This window comes from Gossypium arboreum, chromosome 3, assembly GCF_025698485.1.
Source record: "Gossypium arboreum isolate Shixiya-1 chromosome 3, ASM2569848v2, whole genome shotgun sequence".
NCBI lineage: Eukaryota > Viridiplantae > Streptophyta > Magnoliopsida > Malvales > Malvaceae > Gossypium > Gossypium arboreum.
The window spans coordinates 8,261,301-8,284,953 of NC_069072.1; the positions used below are offsets into that span (position 1 = coordinate 8,261,301).

At 30.1% G+C, this 23,653-nt stretch overlaps 3 protein-coding genes across 3 annotated transcripts; all 3 read right to left on the reverse strand.

Moving 5' to 3' along the window:
• Window positions 1-2,214: 2,214 nt before the first annotated feature.
• Window positions 2,215-3,381, reverse strand: LOC108461309 (uncharacterized). Its single transcript, XM_017761113.2, has one exon. The coding sequence runs from the start codon at window positions 3,068-3,070 to the stop codon at window positions 2,378-2,380; it is 693 nt and encodes a 230-aa protein (XP_017616602.1). The 5' UTR covers window positions 3,071-3,381; the 3' UTR covers window positions 2,215-2,377.
• Window positions 3,382-6,348: 2,967 nt separating this feature from the next.
• On the reverse strand, window positions 6,349-7,452 carry LOC128290537 (zinc finger protein NUTCRACKER-like). Its single transcript, XM_053026228.1, has 2 exons — window positions 7,448-7,452; window positions 6,349-7,225 (listed from the first exon to the last, which is right to left on the reverse strand). The coding sequence occupies exons 1-2, from the start codon at window positions 7,450-7,452 to the stop codon at window positions 6,349-6,351; spliced, it is 882 nt and encodes a 293-aa protein (XP_052882188.1).
• Window positions 7,453-8,272: 820 nt separating this feature from the next.
• On the reverse strand, window positions 8,273-10,067 carry LOC108463066 (zinc finger protein NUTCRACKER-like). The gene is given in 4 exon segments (XM_053025496.1): window positions 8,273-9,070; window positions 9,073-9,227; window positions 9,450-9,846; window positions 9,940-10,067. Coding segments are annotated over 4 exon segments (1,386 nt in total). The 5' UTR covers window positions 10,055-10,067; the 3' UTR covers window positions 8,273-8,351.
• Between the last annotated feature and the right edge of the window lie 13,586 nt (window positions 10,068-23,653).

The following is a 23,653-nucleotide window of genomic DNA, read 5'->3' on the forward strand; positions in this document are numbered from 1 at the left end:
TTAATTGTTAGGCATATCTTGAGTAGGTAAATGTAGTTCAGAATTGCTACCTAATTCTCACCCTAAATTGCAGAAGAGATTTATTAATTTTTTTAAAAATGTTCCTATGGTCTCATTAACATGATTTAATAATTTTCATAATTTTAAATTTTTATATAACTTTTAAAACATCTTTTGCTCATGTGAATCATTACATTAGCATAATAATAATAATAATAATAATAATAATAATAATAATAATCTAATCAATTCTTAACAATCTTTAGTTAAAAAAATTTAATTGATGTATTTTTTAGTCTAGTGCTACACTGAGTGATATGTCTTTTGTAATGGTTTTATTTGTATTTTTTATTTTGGTAAGTTTGAATAAAATTATTAGGTAAAAAATTAAACCCGTTTAATTTAAAATAGATCAAGTTCAAACCTTGAATTGTAAGTTTGCAATGTATATTTTATTATATAATTTATAACACAAAAAATTAAATCTATAATAATATATAATATTATAAAGCATTAAAAATTCTAAGAATATAAACATTTTTAAAAATTTAAAAACTAATATAAGTAAACCTAAAGTGAGATTCAACAGGTCATTTACAAATATAAACGAGTTTACATGAAATTTTAAGCCCATATTTTATAATAAACTGAATTTAAACAAGTGTAAAATATATTAATATCACTTACGCTACCTCAAACCCACTCAAACTAGCCCATAAACATCTCTAGTAACATATACCTAAAGGCGTTCATAGGCCACCTAGCACAACCCTTCGAAACAGTTTACATTAATAAACACTAAAATAATAGTGACTTGAAACAACTTTTTAGAGGATAAAAGATTAAAAATACTCTTTGTTTAATAAACTTATGTTAGATGTTAGTAACTACTCTTATCAATAAGCAAATATTCTCATTGGGAACGCAATATCCGTTTTTCTTGTACGGTGGACTATTACACAAATAATCCATCATATGATTCTTTTTAGAAGTTTTCTATGAAAGAGTTTAAATTAACATTGGCTTAGTGAAATCCAGGTTCAAGAATGGTGAAATAGGAACCTGCAATGAAATATTCCTTTCAATACTCTGCATAGTGCATCTTAAATTAGCCTCCACAAATGCATTTCTGGGTAGCCCCGCATCCATTTATCTATTTAAGAAGCATCAAAGTGATATGCAACGCCCATGCTACACAAATTGAATTCAATTTCATGAAACTCAGATTTGTAGAACGGAAAAAGTGAAAGAAATAAAAACGAAATGAAGCTTGATGTGAAAGAAAAATAGAAATCAATTAACAGCAGGAACACGTATACCAACCAAGCATAAGTGGAGGGCACAAAATTGAGTTTCAGAATGCTCAACAATCAATAGAAGAAGAAAGCTTAACCCTGCCTGCTTTTAAGCAAACTTTGCTTGAAATAGAGTTCCCAATATGGTATAAAATTTGCTAAGGGGGTAGCCCAGAAAGGTCCCAAGCCTTGCTGCTGGGCTGAAACACATCATACATCTGGCAAAGATAAGAGACAGGTCGAGTAGTAACATCCGGGTATCACTGGTCATAATTATTAAAAGATGCTGTAGCATTTTAACTATGATATGAATATTGGATGTTAATATATGTTTGACATGGTAATGTTCAATCCTTTTAAAAGGTTCTGTATACGTTTGAAAGATTATATCTTATATCTATATAACCTGAATATAAGTTCGTTCAAACAATTATACACAAGTACTTTAAAAAAACATATATGGTTGGGAGTTACGCACCCTGAACAAGTCTGGTATGGTCTTATCTCTCGACTCTACCGAAAGCTCTAGATCTAGGGAGAGAGTGAGAGTGCTTCAAAGTGCAATAGCAGGCAAAAACAAAGTAATTAAAGAGTAAGCACATGGTTGGACTAGACTCCATTACCCATAGCATATAGATCATTTATGGGAGAGAATGCTACCATTTGAACTAACTGTTAGTAAAATAGGGTGATAAAAACCTGATCAAGAACAACGCCGGACTTGTTGAAGATCCGACCTCTCATAGTGCTTAAACAGGTGAACCGTAACAAAAATTGGACTTGACCAATGACTTATGACATAGAAGCATTCTTCAGTCATCATGCGTTACTCAATTTACTTGTATTCACCAAACAAAATTCAATGCAGGAACTGGCATAATTAAATAACAAGATCAAGTGAAGATTGCAAAAGACAACATTTCAATCCAAGCCCACAATTTTGCAGCAAACAGGCTAAGCAACAATGACTACAAGTTCAATTTTATCCTTATATTGGCATTCGCTATAGAAAAAAGGACAATTTCCATACCCAATTGCCAAACTTCATTAGTATATATATAATCGATCCAAAACTTACCCTGCTAATTGTTATTGTTCTTCTTCTTTCTGAAAACATAAACATCGGTCTCCTCATAAGCATAATCAGGGTGCAAATCCTGATGAGGAACCTTTTCGATCACGAAAACCTTTTCACACATTTCCCAAAACAACTTATCAGCTTCCGGTGACCTCAGCTGGTACCCTAACAGAATCACCCCATCGTCGGAAACTAACGCCTCCATAGCCCCAACTAAATGACCCACCGATTCCTCGATGTAGACTACATCTGCCGCGATCACCACATCGAACGGAGGATTAACGCCCCTGATCTGATCCTTGTTGTTCCAATAAAGAATCGAGGTCTTCATGTTCTTACCCAGAACGGGTTTATTACGTTTGAGGTTATGCTTGAGCGCAGGCATAACAGGGGATATATCGGTGAGGATGATGTCTTGGAGACCCAATAGGTGGAAAGTCATGCCAGCAGCTCCACAACCAGTTCCCAATTCGATGGCGCGACGACGGCGGGTGTGAAAATCAAGGAGGTCGTAATAAGGGTTATCGCTGGTGGTGGTGGTGGGCCAAGATGGTGCCCAGCGCTCTACGAATTTGGCTAGAACCAAAGAACAAGGCCAGACGGAGGTACCAACGTGGAAGGAGCCATTGTCTTGTTGGATAGAGAGTTGGGAATCACGCACTTGAAGCTGTATCACCGGTGAGTCCGTGAATTTCATATTTGCTTCGTTCTCTGCTTCAATTCAGTGAGTCTGAAAGGTATAATTTTGTTGTTTGAATATGATAGGGCTGGGTGGGGGTTTAAGCTTCGTTAATTGTGTTAGGTTTGTGACCCAATCCAATAGGATTGATGTTGGGCTCAATCTCCTATTCTAAGAGAAACAATATGATTTCCAGCAATGGCTACTTTTTCAAGGGTCTTTAAGGGGGTGATTGAAAAAGTGTAAAATGTTTTGCTTTTGAGCACACAAACTTCTTTCTATCTTTTTTTCTTGGCTTTTACCTAAAGAAAAATGAACACCCATTTTCACTTTGCTATCATATCATGTAGTATTTCATTACCAGAATCAACTCCTTTTCTTTTTACCTGCCTTTTTTCTCCTCTTTAAACTTGCTCAGAAAACAAGAAATCATCATGTTAATGCATTTGTATCTCTTTACTGGAAAATATGAGCAAGTAATGAGCAAAATAGTTCATTCCTTAAATGCTTCTTTTGGTTTTATGTTTATAAGGTATAATAACAAATTTAATCCTTGATTTCTATACTTTTATTCAATTTTACCCTTACTCTTTTATTTGAAGCAATTTGGCTCTCAATATTTCATTGCTGATATAACACTATTTTATCTCATATGTTGTGGTAGCAAATAATTCAAATATTATTAAAAATTAAAAGAAAGCTAAAAATCATAGATGAAAATTATAGTTTCAAAAATTATGAAAATAGATATTAAAATTAAAGAATTGAAAACATAAAGAATGACAAGGTTTGGACCTGTGTCATTTAAGCACCAGACACAAGCTCTAACTACTATTTCAAGCAAGTCTTGGCAAAATTAAATAATTTGGGATATATTTTTAGGAATTTTAACTTTTTTTTTAAAAAATTGAATAGCTATATTTTTATAATTTTTTATTTATGATTTAAAAAAATATTTTTTTTGCTGATATAGTATATAAGACAAAATAGTGGCATGTCAACAATGAAAAGTTGAGGGTCAATTTGATCCAAGAGTAGGGGCGAAATTGAATAAAAATGTAAAGATCAAGGGCTAAAATTACTATTATTCCTTATACATAAAACACTAAAATAAGTAATTAGTAGTACTTGTATTATTTTACTTGTTTATCTAATGTATAAAGATTAATTAATTCACATTTTCGGTAATATAAAGAATTAATTTACTCACAAGACCAAAATAATTGTGGAAGTTTTAAGCTATAAATGCATAAAATAAAAGATGAATATATAAGTTTAAGTTGGTTAGCCTAGAGTCAATAGCTCTTTTAACTTTCTCTAAACCTAGTATAATGAATGAATTAATTTAGAGGAAGAATGTATATTTTTATCCATTGACTTATGACTGAAGTTTTGAAGAAAAAAAGATAATGAGTCAGCTGGATTATGAACCTTCATACTTTTTCTTTTAATGGAAATGCAAAAGTTGTTATTGGGAAGAGTGAAACTTTCATCAACTCATCTCTCTTTTGGGGATGAGGTCAATCATTCTAGGACCTACCCTTTCTCTATCTCAAACCATGATTTCCCTACCTACCTATACACTTGTTCAATGCTTCACACAAACCATTCCAAATGGAAACTAATATCTTACCTTTACTTCTCTTGCTTCAGTTTGTTTGAAAAGATTTATAAACTCCATTGTAAATTTCTATCAAATAAAAAAAACAAAATTAAAAGATGTATAATTGGTGCATGCATTATTATTTTTATACATATTTTATTTAACATTTTCACATAATTAATTATGAAGTTCATTAATCTAATAAGTTTAATTAAATCAATATGAGTTTATTAACTTATCATGAGTTATTAAATTTAAATAATCAATTTATAAGTTAATGCTGTTTTAAATTCATAGTTTATTGAATTGATATATTTAATTCAACTCATTAAAGATCATTTTCATTTAATAAAATATGATTAATAAATTTTTCTCACCTAAAATTTCAAAATTTTATTAAAATAATATTTTAATTAAGATTATGTTTTACTTAATAAATTAAAATCAATAGGCTTGCTTATATGAAACAATTATAATTTAGAGAAAATTAATTTAATAATTATTGTTATAAGTGAAAAGTTGTCATAAAAATTACAAGAAAATATAAAAAATAATTTTATTAAAATTTGATTATTATAATAAAATGGTTTTACTCTACAAATATGTAAAAATGGAATATGTGGTACAACTTGAGAATGTAAGCAATAGAGGTCAAAATAATATGGGGCCACAATACTATATATATTATCAAGTATCAATATCCTGTTAAGAGTCAAATAAGCCACAAAGTTAAACTCTTAGCCATTGTCCACTTGTTTTCCATGTCTGCCTGACCCCATTCTATTGTGATCATCGGGAGAAAAAAAGCAGACAAAAGCAGGAGGAATGGTGCACGCTTGATGACAATTTTATTCTTTTCCCTTATATATGAATATGACTCTGTCCCTAGCTCAAGTTCTGGGAAATTGGGTTTTTTCTGCTGCAATCTACCCTTGTTTATCTTACTGCTTCAATATTTAGTGACACTTTAAATCAACATTTGAGTTTGAATCTCTTGATTTATGATTTGTACGTATCATTTTCTGTTTTCCATAAAATCCATAATATGCTCTCAAAGATATAATTTTAAATATAAATTACAATTACTGGGAAAAAATATTGAAGCTTTTAATTAATGCCCTTCTTTCCATTTGTTTTTGCATGTTATAGTGGTAATCTTGACGAGGGAAAAGCTATAATGCACTGTACACATGCATGGTTTGATGAGGGGAAAAGCTACATTATATTATTTCCAATTAACAGTTCATAGCTTGTTGTTTGTATTAGGTAGAATAATGAAAGCTTTTATTTTATGGATACGTAATTACTTTTTTAAAATCTAGTATGACAGGACAACAACAACCATAGAGATGAAACAATTAATGCAATAATGGAGCTCCAAAGTTTTTTTTTTTTTTTTTGCTTTGCTTTCCCCCCACTACTTCATATCCCCTTTTATCAAAGTTAAAAAATATAAAATAAAGGCATAATTTTTAAAAGGGATTGTTGGGCTCTCAAATGTTGAAGAGAATATGCATGGATCTCATTATTCTTAATCTCTTGAATAATTCCCCTAGGAGCACTGTTAACCTCTGCAACTTTTCTTCTTTGCAAAGTCATTATGTCGTCTCTCCCTTTTCATCTTTAACTCCACTTTTATTATCCATCACCCAAGCTTTCCATAAAGAGAAATAGGTAAATTTCTGCTCATTTTTCATATCCATCCATTGATTGAAGATGGGTGACAGATGGCCTGCTGTACTCCCACACCCAAAAAATCCCTTGTTTGTCCTCCCCCACTTTCTTCATTCTGCAAGTACCGGCGTTTTGCTGGGTACATTTGCAATTGATTCAACGTGGAAATATCGTTTGCCGAATTTTCCATGTCACATCCTAGGGTAGTCGTTTGTGTGTTTGACACATACAGATCACTGTATTTACTCCCATCTTGAACTTGACTGTTGCTACACTTGGTCCCGAAGCTTCCTAGGAATGAAGTGTCAGTTGAAGTGGCACCAATTTGGGCAGCTTTTTGTAATAAAGCTGTGGCAGACATACTGAAAGATGGGGTTTGCTGAGACTGGTGTTGGGTGCTAAATAATGAAGGAATGCTCACAAGTTGAGTTCCATTTTCCTTGACATTATTGTTCAAAGGAAGTGAAGTGCTGGTTAGCTGATCTTCAGCATTACCGGATGAGACCTTGTTGCCAAACACCCAGTTTAACTGATAATCTGATGCCGGAGGATTCGATGTCGAAACCAGGGGATCGCTGTACATGGATCCCGAATTCAAAGAACCAAATTGTTGAATCTCTTGGAGACTTTTGCCAATTGAATCATGGCCCTGAGGTGCTTGGCCCATCCACAAGGAAAAACCACGTCTAGTTTGATCTATGGTTTCATCATTGCTTGAAATTGTTTTGAAGATAGAGGGAAAATGTTGTGGCATCCCAGTATCTAATGGATTCCCCATAAGTTGGTAACTGAAATTGGTGGTGGCCAAGCTGTGCATGCTGGAAGCTGCATTTACTCTAGCTGTTTCCTCAGCCAAAGCATCACAGAAAGCCCTGTGCGTGATGAAGCTATCTCTTCTGCTCAACGAAAAATTTCATACAGTCCATGCATCAATTAATAAAAGTATATTTCAGTAAATACGAAATGACAATATGTTCTTTGTCTTTACTTCCACTTTTATTATTTCAACTCCCACAATACTATATATATTATCAAGTATCAATATCCTGTTAAGAGTCAAATAAGCCACAAAGTTAAACTCTTAGCCATTGTCCACTTGTTTTCCATGTCTGCCTGACCCCATTCTATTGTGATCATCGGGAGAAAAAAGCAGACAAAAGCAGGAGGAATGGTGCACGCTTGATGACAATTTTATTCTTTTCCTTATATATGAATATGACTCTGTCCCTAGCTCAAGTTCTGGGAAATTGGGTTTTTCTGCTGCAATCTACCCTTGTTTATCTTACTGCTTCAATATTTAGTGACACTTTAAATCAACATTTGAGTTTGAATCTCTTGATTTATGATTTGTACGTATCATTTTCTGTTTTCCATAAAATCCATAATATGCTCTCAAAGATATAATTTTAAATATAAATTACAATTACTGGGAAAAAATATTGAAGCTTTTAATTAATGCCCTTCTTTCCATTTGTTTTTGCATGTTATAGTGGTAATCTTGACGAGGGAAAAGCTATAATGCACTGTACACATGCATGGTTTGATGAGGGAAAAGCTACATTATATTATTTCCAATTAACAGTTCATAGCTTGTTGTTTGTATTAGGTAGAATAATGAAAGCTTTTATTTTATGGATACGTAATTACTTTTTAAAATCTAGTATGACAGGACAACAACAACCATAGAGATGAAACAATTAATGCAATAATGGAGCTCCAAAGTTTTTTTTTTTTTTGCTTTGCTTTCCCACTACTTCATATCCCTTTTATCAAAGTTAAAAATATAAAATAAAGGCATAATTTTTAAAAGGGATTGTTGGGCTCTCAAATGTTGAAGAGAATATGCATGGATCTCATTATTCTTAATCTCTTGAATAATTCCCTAGGAGCACTGTTAACCTCTGCAACTTTTCTTCTTTGCAAAGTCATTATGTCGTCTCTCCTTTTCATCTTTAACTCCACTTTTATTATCCATCACCCAAGCTTTCCATAAAGAGAAATAGGTAAATTTCTGCTCATTTTTCATATCCATCCATTGATTGAAGATGGGTGACAGATGGCCTGCTGTACTCCCACACCCAAAAAATCCCTTGTTTGTCCTCCCCCACTTTCTTCATTCTGCAAGTACCGGCGTTTTGCTGGGTACATTTGCAATTGATTCAACGTGGAAATATCGTTTGCCGAATTTTCCATGTCACATCCTAGGGTAGTCGTTTGTGTGTTTGACACATACAGATCACTGTATTTACTCCCATCTTGAACTTGACTGTTGCTACACTTGGTCCCGAAGCTTCCTAGGAATGAAGTGTCAGTTGAAGTGGCACCAATTTGGGCAGCTTTTTGTAATAAAGCTGTGGCAGACATACTGAAAGATGGGGTTTGCTGAGACTGGTGTTGGGTGCTAAATAATGAAGGAATGCTCACAAGTTGAGTTCCATTTTCCTTGACATTATTGTTCAAAGGAAGTGAAGTGCTGGTTAGCTGATCTTCAGCATTACCGGATGAGACCTTGTTGCCAAACACCCAGTTTAACTGATAATCTGATGCCGGAGGATTCGATGTCGAAACCAGGGGATCGCTGTACATGGATCCCGAATTCAAAGAACCAAATTGTTGAATCTCTTGGAGACTTTTGCCAATTGAATCATGGCCCTGAGGTGCTTGGCCCATCCACAAGGAAAAACCACGTCTAGTTTGATCTATGGTTTCATCATTGCTTGAAATTGTTTTGAAGATAGAGGAAAATGTTGTGGCATCCCAGTATCTAATGGATTCCCCATAAGTTGGTAACTGAAATTGGTGGTGGCCAAGCTGTGCATGCTGGAAGCTGCATTTACTCTAGCTGTTTCCTCAGCCAAAGCATCACAGAAAGCCCTGTGCGTGATGAAGCTATCTCTTCTGCTCAACGAAAAATTTCATACAGTCCATGCATCAATTAATAAAAGTATATTTCAGTAAATACGAAATGACAATATGTTCTTTGTCTTTACTTCCACTTTTTATTATTTCAACTCCTAGCTATAGTTGAAGAGAGGGTCAGAGGGCGGTGTTTGTTTAGCCTATCACTCGGTCAAAAACTATGAGAACCACAAAGATGAATTAGGTATAGTAAAGGATTACCTTGAAAATAGAGTACCACAATCGCATTTGTACTCCCTGGTGCCGCAGGTCTTTGAGTGAGCTTTCCAATCTGACTGCACAGCGTATCGCTTTGAACACTTCTCACACTTCCACTTCTTCTCCCCGTGCTTCCGATAAAAGTGTTTCTTTATGCCAGTCAGGTCCCCGAGAGCCCTGGAAGGATGGTGATGGACGCAGGTCTTTTCAGGGCACACATACACCCGCTTTCTCACTTCCTTTGTAGTCCTTTGCTTCAACTTCCATGGAAGGTTATGGCCTCGCCTATGGAGTTGAAGGTTTTGGTCTCTTTGGAAACCCTTGCCGCATATTTCACACAAAAACCTGTTGGTTGCCATCAGAGTCTTTGGGGACAAAGCTATCACTTCAGCTTCAGGATCTGGTACAGTAATTAGCTTGATTAATTACTTTGATTATGTAACATAAATACACCCATGAGACCACGAAGAAAGAGGAAACTATATATACTTGCCTGGTGTTCCTGGTAGGTTTCTCTTCCTCTTTGCAACAGGAGGGTTATTGGATCCAGGAACAGGATTCTGCATAAAACCATTTGAAACCGGTTCTTCTGCCATCGTCTCTAGCATCTATGTTGTTAAAGCTTATTAATGTGGTGATTAAGAGAAAACTCATGAAGAGGTACAGCTCGGTGTTTGGTTATGGTTTCTCAACATAAACTGATATATGCAAAGGAATGGATCTGCTCTCTCTTCTCTCTCAAATATGCACTGATTTAATTATAATTAATCACTTTTGGGTGGAATATAATACTAATATATAACATATTATTTTTAATGAGAGGCGGTGAAAAGTTAAAGTTGGGAGGTAAGGAAGGAGGTTGAAGAAAGAGAGAGAGAGAGAAGCCCAAAGGTGCATAATGACACATATGATGAGGTCCGTAGAAAGCTAATCTCCATGCTTTTTCCATTTGGAATGATTATCTCATAATTTGTATGCTTTTTCGTTTTACCATTTTTCTATTCTCTGCTGCCTTCCGACCTGCAATTTTTTATTTCTATTTCCCAATATGTAAAATAAATCAAAGTTACTACTATTTATGCAGTTCCAAATCTTCTGAAAAACAAAGCTTGAGCAGATGTCTGAGAACCAATCCTTCGTCTGTAAGCACCACTCAATTATATTTTACCATCAATTGTAATTAGAGCCATATATATAAATCATATGAGAATTAGTAGTAACATTATAATATTCAAATTGTATTTTTTATTTAAAAATTGAGTAAATTAGTCTTTAAATATTAGATCAAAGACCACACAAATCATCCATTTCTATTGTTAAGAGTTAATTATTTGTATATTAATATGAAATAAACGTGACACATAATATATTACTTTTAATTATCCCATCAACCATTTTAAATATTTACCTAGTGATATGAGATGGGTATTTAACTAGTACTTTGGGTTGCTTTCTCTTGAATTAGTTAAAAGCTTTTCCTTTAAAGTTAATAAGAAAAGCATAGTGAAAAGGTTTTTGATTTATAATGAAATTCTAAAACAAAAAGCTAGGTGGTTCGGTATACAATGGTCCACTTATGATCACCGACTTATTTAAGATTAAACAATAATAAAATTATATATGTGCTGTTTCCGTCAAAAAGATGAATTTAACAAGAGACCCTAATTGAAATGACTTGCAAAAAGAGATGCCAAACTTGTCATCAACCCTTCATTTTTTTTGTTCCTCATTTCCCACGAAAACTAAAAATCTTTTTTTTTTTTCAGTCCTTGGATTTAGCTAAAGTTGGAGCCATTTGCCCTTGTTTTAGTCTTACTCAAATAATTCATCATTGGTTTTAACTTGAATGGTAACTTTATATTATACACTTTTTAGCTTACATGTAGCTTTGCTTTTCATTTGATGGTTTCTTCTTTGGGGACAAAGCTATCACTTCAGCTTCAGGATCTGGTACAGTAATTAGCTTGATTAATTACTTTGATTATGTAACATAAATACACCCATGAGACCACGAAGAAAGAGGAAACTATATATACTTGCCTGGTGTTCCTGGTAGGTTTCTCTTCCTCTTTGCAACAGGAGGGTTATTGGATCCAGGAACAGGATTCTGCATAAAACCATTTGAAACCGGTTCTTCTGCCATCGTCTCTAGCATCTATGTTGTTAAAGCTTATAGAACAAAAAAAAAAAAAACCCAGAAAACCAAAAAATGGAGTGTTTATATTAATGTGGTGATTAAGAGAAAACTCATGAAGAGGTACAGCTCGGTGTTTGGTTATGGTTTCTCAACATAAACTGATATATGCAAAGGAATGGATCTGCTCTCTCTTTCTCTCTCAAATATGCACTGATTTAATTATAATTAATCACTTTTGGGTGGAATATAATACTAATATATAACATATTATTTTTTAATGAGAGGCGGTGAAAAGTTAAAGTTGGGAGGTAAGGAAGGAGGTTGAAGAAAGAGAGAGAGAGAGAAGCCCAAAGGTGCATAATGACACATATGATGAGGTCCGTAGAAAGCTAATCTCCATGCTTTTTCCATTTGGAATGATTATCTCATAATTTGTATGCTTTTTCGTTTTACCATTTTTCTATTCTCTGCTGCCTTCCGACCTGCAATTTTTTATTTCTATTTCCCAATATGTAAAATAAATCAAAGTTACTACTATTTATGCAGTTCCAAATCTTCTGAAAAACAAAGCTTGAGCAGATGTCTGAGAACCAATCCTTCGTCTGTAAGCACCACTCAATTATATTTTACCATCAATTGTAATTAGAGCCATATATATAAATCATATGAGAATTAGTAGTAACATTATAATATTCAAATTGTATTTTTTATTTAAAAATTGAGTAAATTAGTCTTTAAATATTAGATCAAAGACCACACAAATCATCCATTTCTATTGTTAAGAGTTAATTATTTGTATATTAATATGAAATAAACGTGACACATAATATATTACTTTTTAATTATCCCATCAACCATTTTAAATATTTACCTAGTGATATGAGATGGGTATTTAACTAGTACTTTGGGTTGCTTTCTCTTGAATTAGTTAAAAGCTTTTCCTTTAAAGTTAATAAGAAAAGCATAGTGAAAAGGTTTTTGATTTATAATGAAATTCTAAAACAAAAAGCTAGGTGGTTCGGTATACAATGGTCCACTTATGATCACCGACTTATTTAAGATTAAACAATAATAAAATTATATATGTGCTGTTTCCGTCAAAAGATGAATTTAACAAGAGACCCTAATTGAAATGACTTGCAAAAGAGATGCCAAACTTGTCATCAACCCTTCATTTTTTTTGTTCCTCATTTCCCACGAAAACTAAAAATCTTTTTTTTTTTTCAGTCCTTGGATTTAGCTAAAGTTGGAGCCATTTGCCCTTGTTTTAGTCTTACTCAAATAATTCATCATTGGTTTTAACTTGAATGGTAACTTTATATTATACACTTTTTAGCTTACATGTAGCTTTGCTTTTCATTTGATGGTTTCTTTTGGTTCAAATTTGAGGCCATCCATCCATTGGGTGGTATAGGATTTTGGGACTATGGATGTATTGCATGCACTTTATTTAGTATGAAGAAAGTATTTTCTTGTATACCATATTTAAAATCCAACCTACCTGTCTAATCATCTACTCTTACACATTATTTTCAGATATTGTCTTTTCCACCCAAAATTAGAAATAGAGAATTTTAATTTTGCATCCCCATAGTTTGATCCAATCCTAACTCAATACTTCATTTTGCTACATATTTAAAATAGCATATTAAACCTAATAAATGGCCTCCCCCTTTGGAAATATATATATATATATATATATATATATAAGTGTTGCAACGCTTTTATTTAACCCCACAATTTTTTTCTGAAAATTCTGATTAATTTTTAAAGGATGAAATTGAAATTTTGGGATGGGAATGAGGAGTAGATAATAATAAAAAAGAAAAAACTGCAGTATTTTAAAATGAAGAAGAGGGACAGAGAGCAGTGAATATTTGGAAGGGAGAGCAGTGGTCAACTTGTGGGCTGACTTTTTCTTTTTATCATAATTATGTAATCATGTTATGTGATAGCATCCTGTCTTTATTTAGAATAAAAGTTTTGGAGTTTAGCTGTTGAACTGTGGCGGCACCAGAATATTCTCTCCTTCTCCAACACCCCCTATCCTTCTTAAAATAAACCTAATGCTTCAACTTTCAAGGTTTCATCCATTCATAGATTCCTATTCAAACATCTCTTGGTTTGTGTTTACAAAATAAAGAAAAATAAAACCTGACAATTATATGTTAATTAATTACATTTGTGTGTTAGAAAACCATATATAGACAGGGTTCTTGAAATGTTTGGGGAAGACCAAAATGTTGTAACCAAGGCCAAGCTGGGCATGGTTTTTTTTTTTTTTTTTAAACTTTGAAAATCAAGGTCATGACATTAATTCAAGCAATCATCCCTATGCTTCCCCTAATTCGAGGCATGCATATGACTCTTTATAACCACTTGCATTCTTCTTCTTTTTCATTTGCATCCTCTTCATTTTTTATTTTTATTTTGCATAATGGTGCATAATTTTGGAACATTCAACGTATCATATTTGACGGTAAAAGTGTCATCAAGGCTTCTGTATTAATACTTAAATTACATTTTATCTTTTCATCTGGTAAATAATTTATTGTACTATTAAACATTAGCCAGTCTAATAGAATAACCAGCAAGTGATACTTGGCACGTACATGGATTAGTTTTAAACAACAGAAATTGATGGAATTTTTAACAGAATATTAAATTTACTTTTTGATCGCCAATTTTTTAAGTAGAATGTAAAAAATATAATTTAACTCTTAATACGAGAGTTTTCATAATATTATTACCCAGATCTAATTTGTGATTTTAGGAAGAAATTTATGGAGGGGTAATTAAGTTAACTTTAGAAAATAAATAAAAATATGATACACTTGGCAGATTGGATCTAAGAATCCATTACAGAATTCCACATGCTTTGGCTTATAAAAAGTTGGAGAATATATGCCTTTTTTTCCCCAAACACAGTTTTCTTTTTTTATCATTTATTTATTTATTTTCTTCTTTCTCTTTATATATATATATATATATATATATATATATAATTTGCATAACCTAGATGGTCTCCTTACATTTAATCTAACCTCTTTATAACACAAATATCTGAATATTCTTGGATGCTTAGTGGCTGCTACTTTATGTTATCATAATTTGAAACAGCTAGAATAATCTCCAATACAAGTCCTTTTTATAAAATTTTAATTAAAATTATATACTCCAATGACATCAATAATCAAATTAAGATGATTTATTTTAATTTTTACTTTTTAAATCAAAAATTATTAATATTTAACAAATATATATACCATTACAAATTTATATATGAATGGAATTTAAAAAGAAAAAGGAGAATTATATTTAATATTGTGTCTATAAATTTTAAAATATAATATATTTATAATATTAATGATTTAGAAATTTAATATATATGATATATGATATATATTTTTATCCGTTAATAATTAAATATCATTAAATCATTTTAAAATACATTACTATTAAAAACACTTACACTTCATATAAAATTTCAAATATGTTTTTTATTGGTTTTTAGAAAAAAGAAATTCATTGACTGTTTTAGGATTTAGGTTTTTTTATAGAAATTTTAAATATTTTATAGAGTATTTAATTAACTAATTAAACAATATTTATTTTCGACAATTTTATATTCTCTTTCCTTATTAATTGTTTTTAGCAGTATTTAAAAGAAATTAAAATTTTGTATAATTTAATGATATATCTATAACAATATTTTAGGAGTTTTTAAAGGATAAATTATTTTAAATCATTTTTATTTAAAATTTTAATGATATAGCTACCATTTTGATTTTATTAAAAATAAATTTAATGGATAATTAAAAACTAAGAAAAAAGAGAACGTCACTTATTGTACAATTTAATTTTAATTTTTGTTCATGTTAGTCTTTAAACTTGTCAACTTTTTTCAATTTTGATTTATATGATGATGTGATGTTCTAATATAAGAAGGTTATCACATCATCACATAACCCAATTTTTTAAAAAATCAAATTCAAAAATTAATGTGGGTTAAAAAATTTAATGATTAAATTAAAAAATGCAAAATTTAGAGACTAAATTTTGCATTATCCCAAACTAAAACAAAAGAGGAAAGTGTATTGTACCAAATGCACTACATTGCAGCAACCTCAATATTTCGAAGCAAGCATGCTGCAACTATTGCCATATAGCCCGAATTTAGAATTTGGGGCATTGTTGTGCTTAGGAAATTTTTAGATGGGTGGTGAAATTAAAATAGTAGTGGTAAGGTTGAAATATTATAATAAGGTGAAAAATATATTTAGATTCAATTGTAGTTGTAGTTGTAATTATAGTTGAAATATAAAATTAAAAATAATTATTTGAATAATATTAAATTAAGTTACATATATAAAACAAACAATTATATTATATATTAAATAATAAAATATATATTAAATTCTTATTTGTGTTAAAATAAATTTTTTGGGTAAATAATTAAATTTATATTTATTATTTTATCATTCATATATATCTAAATATTTAGAATTAATTTTACAATAATAAAATTTATATATTTATTAAATTATTATAAAACCAAATGGTTATAACCTTTGTTTATTATTTTAAAACTATCATTTGTATATCATATACAAATTAAACTATCATCCTACTTGTTAAATTTGTTGATTGAATGTGTTTTAAGTAGAACTAAACTGCAGAATTATATATGAAAGCATGTTATGGTGGCATGTATTAAAACAACTTCACCTTAATTTTCTAGTAACACATACATACATACATACATACATACATAGTTGGCATGGAATTAGTAGCGGACAATGTAGTGGTGATAAAAAGGGCCTTCCTTTAGTCCGCCATTAATACGAAACCATATTTGAATATAGAAGATGACAAATGGCTGCTCACTCTTCTCTCATAAAATGAAGACTAAAGCAAATCATAATGTTTCACCTTTTACCTAACTGGATGATATATATTATGAATTCCTTTTACTTTATAATCTATATATATTGACCAAGCCATTAACTTCCCTTCAACCATCCTTTCACTGCTGTCTCCTCTTGCTATAGATATCATGTTTTGAGGAAAAAAATGATTAAATTATTAAATCAATGTTGCTGCTGAGGGAAATACATACATATATATATATATATATATATATACACTTTACAAATCAAGCAGCTGTCATTTTGTTGAATGTGCCAAATTAAGATATATATGAAACAAGGATAAATGCAGATACAAACAACAACATAAAAACAACTGCAATAATTTCTCAAAGTGCTTCTTCAATTCAATATCTATATGCAGGTTTTATATGATTAAGTGTGTAATAATTATTAATTAGGGTGAGTTGTCGACACAATATATCACTAATCTATTCTATTATCTTGTTTGCTTGTTGAGTGGAGCTAAGGTTTTGCATTCTTGTTATCAACACAAAATTTTATTGGAAAAAGCAGTATAGAGACCCGGAATTAAATTAAATTTTACAGTTAAATTTTTGTCCATTGAAAAAAAAAATCATGTATACTCATGCAATTAATGCCATATATATATATATGAAGATCAAAGATTCTCTTTTTGGGTTTGGAAAGTAAAGCTAAAGCACACACCCCTCCACACACACTCTCTCTCTCTCTCGTATAAAGGACCATCATTTGTAGATAGCTATCTTCCTTTTTTATTTATATATATTAATTAGAAGAGAATAGGTAGGGACCAACTCTCCATTTCATTTTCTTTTTAATTTAATACATGCACCATTTACATGAGCAAATAACACCTAGCTAAGACTTACTAAATAATATTGAAGTAGTGAGCATATACCAAGATTATTGAATTAATTAAACAAGGTCACCATCAACCTTGTGCACTTAAAAGTTCCACTAAGTAAATTAAAGAAGGCATGATGTGATATGGGAAGAAGATATTTATGTTGGGAAACTGTACTTGCTCTAACCCTATAAGTGGATTTTTAGATATAAGGAAGAAAGGATTTAACACAATTTCATTCAAAGTCTCTCCCTTTTACCAAAAATGAGGCCCATCTTACCACTCACTCTAACACCACCAATTGCATAAAGTGGAACAAAAGCATGCACTAATTAATATTACAAAGGTAATTTGGTGGAAAAGTGATTGATCTTTCTTATATTTTATTATGCAATATGCAGTGCAAGAATAATTAACTTCATTATTTGTATTTCCTCCATATCTCTATTATTTCAAAATTTTTACATGTAAAAATAATCTATAATATTATGTATAAAAGTATATTTATAAAATCTAAAAACTCTATCACAAGTGTACCAAATTATTTCTCTTTAATTTTTATCTTTATGTTAATGAAATAATAATTTTAATGATATGCATATCTAAAGTCTAAAAGAAAATGAATAATTTATTCAAAAATGAATAAATCAAATATTATATGTTGATTTTTTATTAAATATACTAATAGTTTTATTTATTTATTGTTATACCATTAGCATTGAAGTTTTATTACATTAAATATTAATTTTATATGTACTTAATATTAATATTTTCATTATTATATTAAATATTCAAAATATATAATAATACGCATACTTATCAAGATACTATTACCATGCTTTGGTATGTTGAAAAATTATATATATATATATATATATATGTGTGAAGAAAAGTTTAAAATTTTTAAAATCACCAAACATTTGATACAATAGGGTTTTGGATGAATTATTGAAAATAAAAAAATTCATAAAATTTTTAACAAAAATATTGAATGAGATAAGTTGGTAGGTAGTACTTATTATTTAATATTGAAAATAGAGCGAAATCAAAAATGTTTTTAAGGGTAAAAATTAAATTGTAATTTTATGATAGTAAAAATACAATTTAATAGTTTATAACTTTATAATTTTTAAAGGATTAAATCAAAATTTTATCATCTTTAGGGGGCCAAAATATAATTTTACATTTACTAATTTAAAATTTTAAAGAGCCTAAATGAATTTTTTTTTCATTTTAGACGGATAGGAGCCCCTGCCAGTCCCCTAGCTACGCCCCTAATTGAAAATATTAAGACACATTTGAAAAGCCACTTGATAGTTGAATTTGAGTGTAATTGATTGTAATTAAATATCTACATGTTTGAGTAACTGATGTAATTAATAGGTTTCACTGAATTGAGTGTAATTGGAGCATTTCAATTACACTCTTCAATTCTGAGGGAGAGAATTGATAATTTGATTAATTACACAGATAATTAAAAATAATTACACTCAAATCTAACTACCATGTAGCTTTCCCATCATGCTTGTACATGATTTAAGTTTTAAAGGTGTGTGTAACACCCCAAAACCTAGTCCAGAAGTTTTGACCGGATTCTGAGATCACATTGGTCATCAAAATGGACTAGAGTAAAACCCGTTTCCAAGAAAAAATCCAATTTTCTTCTTATGCTTAACAAAATTTGATAAATCTTATTTTACGTTTTGCAAAATGTGGTTTAATAATCGTTTAAATTAAATTAGAACAAATTGATATTTTCCAGGTCGGTTTGCAACCATTTCAGACTAATCAATCTGTTACTCAAAATTTCAAAAACATCATTGCAGTAGAAGAAAAATCGTAATTTTGTTGTATTTCAAAAATTTGTAATAGTAACACTTAAGACTTGAGTGTTTATTTAACGAAAAAGTCTCAAAATCAAAGTCCATGCAAAGAATTTCTAATTTTGTTCTAAACCAAAATAAAACCAAAACTCATACTACAATCCGTAAAATTTTCTTAGAGTTCAAATGAAATCAGTTTATCAAAACTTATGAAAGTTTATTTAAATCAAACCAAAATGATTATTTCCGAGACCTTCGGTTAGCTGAGTCGAGCCCCTACTCTTAAGGGTTACTTGAAAAGGAGAAACTAAGGGAGTGAGCTACGTAAGCCTAATGTGATCTTAAACAATGTAATTACACAGAGTCAAATAGTTAACTAAAAATTTACAAGATCACCAAATCGAATCATTAACGGAAATCATATATCAAATTGGCATATCACATAATTATAATACTAAACAGATAGGTGAATCATGTTCCCAGTGAAATTACTCAAACATACACAAAAATTGAGATCATCTCATACCAAATAGTGCATGTGAAGTATTTACTCAAAAGCAGATCATATGTAGTTCATACACACATGCACTTGTCTCAATACCATCCTATCCAACCTCTACACACCATTCTCATATATCCCACACACACTAATAAGGGTAACCGAGACCCTTTTCAACCTCTACAAACCACGAAGGGGTCATTGCCTCGATAGTTAAGCAGTCAAGCTGCTAACATAATTGTGATTTTATCACTTAAATATAATAACTCGATTTAACTGCCGAATCAAACTTCCTTCACTTCCAAAATCAAATCCCAACCTTGAATGCAAATACATAGAGAATCAAGCTTACAAATATACAGAGTCGGACAAGCTCATTTTTTATTTCTTTAATCAATACTTGTATTAATAAATAGTTTAGATTAGCCTAATCAAATTTACCCATACTCAAATTTCAGTATTCCACACATACTCATAAACAATTACGAAAACTCTGAATTAATAAGATGCACGATTTCAATTAATCACATCTAAAGCAAGATCGTATATTACAATTGCATAAAACACTCCAACAAAAATACGCCCTTCAAGGACCATATACAAGCAATAACGATATCCCAAATACTCCAATATAATAAGATTCATATATATAAACCCACTCATATATATTTTAAAAAAACCCAAACTCACGCATATATATATATATATATATATATATATATGTTTAACACCAACAGACCCCACTCATATATATTATATTTATGACTCCAATCTCACGTATATATATATTTAACACTTACTGACTCACGCATCTATATTGTGTATATATTACTTACCTTTTATTTCTTCAACAAAATTTTCATGTTTGTTCATCCACACACGCAAGAGTTAATACTCCAACCACCCGATCAATTCAAGCAGCAATAACAAGACCAACTATGCATATACGTATCGTGTATACATACATACTTATTCAAGTTCAAACTTCTCCTTCTCTCAAAAGGTTAAGATAGGATTAAACATGTATAACCTCAAAAATGTATTATTTATCTCCACCTTTCATAATTATCAACTACATTACCAAGTTGAATGCACAGCTCAAATTGTTGCTCTTGCTCAGTGAGTCTACTAGTCACATTTTACAAATATTTTTATAAATAAAGACGAAAGATGATTTTAAAATTCCAAGGCATTACCAATGAATTCAAGGAAATAATGTAAAACAATCTTTCAGATATTACGTTTGATTCATAATAAATTGAATTAAAATCTCAACTTTTAAAAACATCAAAATTATTAAAATAGAACTAGAAAAATTATTATCTCAACGCATACAATTGTTAAAACGGAATAAAAATACTCATACAACTTAAAACGAATCAATTACAAAAAATAAAAAAAACTGCAAAAATTAAACCACAATATTCCTCCCTAATTACGAGTCGTCTCGATCTGAAAATTTCAAAACTTTGACGAACGAAAATGCTAATCGTTTAGTGATAAAGTTTAAATGCCAAACAAGGTTGGTGCAAAACTACAAAGATTTAATAGTCTAACAGTGAAAAATTTTGAACCAAAGAAACAAGAGAATAATGGCGCAAAGAAAATTCAATGGCCAGCAAAATGAAAAAAACTTGAAATTGAAAAAGGGAGAAAGAGTTAGACGTGAAAGAGAGAGAATAAAGGAACGTGAGCCAATTTTCTTGGATTACTCTCCTATTTTTTTTAATAAAAATAAATCAAATAAAGTGAAACAAATTAAAAACTTAACCAAATAAAATTAAAAGGATTTTTTTAAAAAAAACTTTCACCTATCAAAATTTTCAGAATTAAAACCAAAGCAAAAAAAAAAATTCTTACCAAGCATCTTAAGGGATTCAAACACGGCATCTAAGAGATAACTAACGCCTAGCCACTAAACCACTAAACTTGAAGTTAACTCTCGAACACAAAAGAAAACATAAATTTCTAACTGAATCCTACTTGACTCAACCAACAGATTTAAAACTTCCAACCCTAATTTCGGAGTGTTACAGTGTGACTTGGGTTCAAGTCACGCTAGTTGTATTTGTTGTTTAGGCTTTGCTTTTTTATTGTAATTCACCAAAATTTTTTTTTTTACAATACTTATAATATATATTTTTAAGATATATATTTTATTTTTAAAATATATTTATATGTAATTTAACTAATCTCATTTCAATAATCTAAATTTTTTTATGAATGGGAGATAATTTTCAATATAATTTGACCTACTAAATAATTAACTAAATTACATAATATTTATTACGCTTAATGTTCACTTTGCCCCTCTCTCGAACTATACATATTTTCCTTCTTTGGTACCTAACCTTATCTTCTTCTCACTTTGGTACATCATTTTGTTATTTAGTTTAGTCTAATTTTTATAACGGTGTTAAAAAACCAGTGGACATGTGACGCTAATAAAAATGTGCCATGTGGGAACCAACCTAATCAAAATATGTCACGTGAAAATCATATTTATTAAAATTAAAAATAAAATAAATATTAAAAATATTTGTTTTTAAAAATACATTTGATATTGACTAACCGTTAATCACCGTTGACAAATGATGACAAATTGTTGACAGTGTTTTCTTCAAATTTTAAATATTTTCAAAATTTTATAATTTTTTAAAAATATGTACTTATTTTTTCAATTTTCAATAAAATATTATTTTTTTCTAAAATTTATATTTATATTTATGTTTATCTTTATTTTTAAAATTTTCAATTTGTTAGTTAAAACTTTTTCAAAATTTTAATTTCTAGATTTTATATTTTAAGTTCTTTTATATATTTATATTTTTATTTAAATTTACAAAATTTTAAATTTATTTATATATTATAATTCTTTATATATTTTTCAAAATAGTATAGGTTTTTTATTATAAAATGCATATTTGTAAATAGTTAGTTCAAACTCGTTTTAGGTTAGCTCTGTAGACACTCAATTTTGTCCGGCCCGAAATAAGTCCAAAACAAAATAATAAACCCCAAAAAATGAAGTCCAAGTTCAGGTCGAATTACAAATATAATTTGGCCCGATCGAATGGTCCATTACTTGAAAAGATTTAAGGTCCATCTACAAGCTTGACTCATATGGAAATATAATCTTCAATGATATGCAATCTTAGATATGATACAATCTTAGATATGATTGCAATCTTAGATATGATATGTAATCTTAGAAGATATGATTTTGTAATCTTAGAGATTTAATTTGTAGATACCTTTTAATCTTAACTGTTGATGTAATTGATTTGTACCGTTGGATTTGAGGAGGTTCAACTATAAATAGAGGTCTCTTCCTTCATTGTAAACACACTGGAGTTTTGGGAAACAATAAAAAATTTTGAGAGCTTTCACTCAAATTTCTCTCCCTCTTACGTTCTTATTTTCTACGGTTTGTTCTTATTTTATTCTTTGTTCATCTTCGTTTTTCAACCCTTTTTATTTTGATTTAATCCATGTTTCCCTGATTTTTTTTATATTTTAATTTTTTTAAAATAATTTTAGTATCATATCAAACTCTTTCATTTTTTAATAATTTTTTTTAGTATTACTCTTAGTAAATTATTTTTTTTAAATTTTACTCAAATCATTATTTTAAAAAATATATTTCATTTAATTGTCATATTTTATCCAAAAGTTTTTCTAAAATGAGGCAATGTTTTTCGTATTTAGGAATTCGGGAAATAGTGCCCTAACATGCTGGTTTGCGATTTCCCGTTTGTCTAAATGCCTAAAGTATCCTTCTAAATAGATTTTGTAAATCACGAGATAATTTCAGTTACGAGAGTCTAAGAATATCGTGTCCTATCATGCTGGATGTGATGTTTGTATTCTTTCGGAGCTAAAGAATCTCGATTTTTCAACTTAAATAATTCCGGTTTTAAAAAAGGGATATTTTTAAATCCTTTCAAATTTTTGACATTAAGACAAAAAACTATTCAATTTGGTACCAATT

Excerpts from the sequence above, each read along its gene's own strand:
- LOC108461309 (XM_017761113.2), bottom strand. The coding sequence starts at position 3,070 with ATGAAATTCACGGACTCACCGGTGATACAGCTTCAAGTGCGTGATTCC.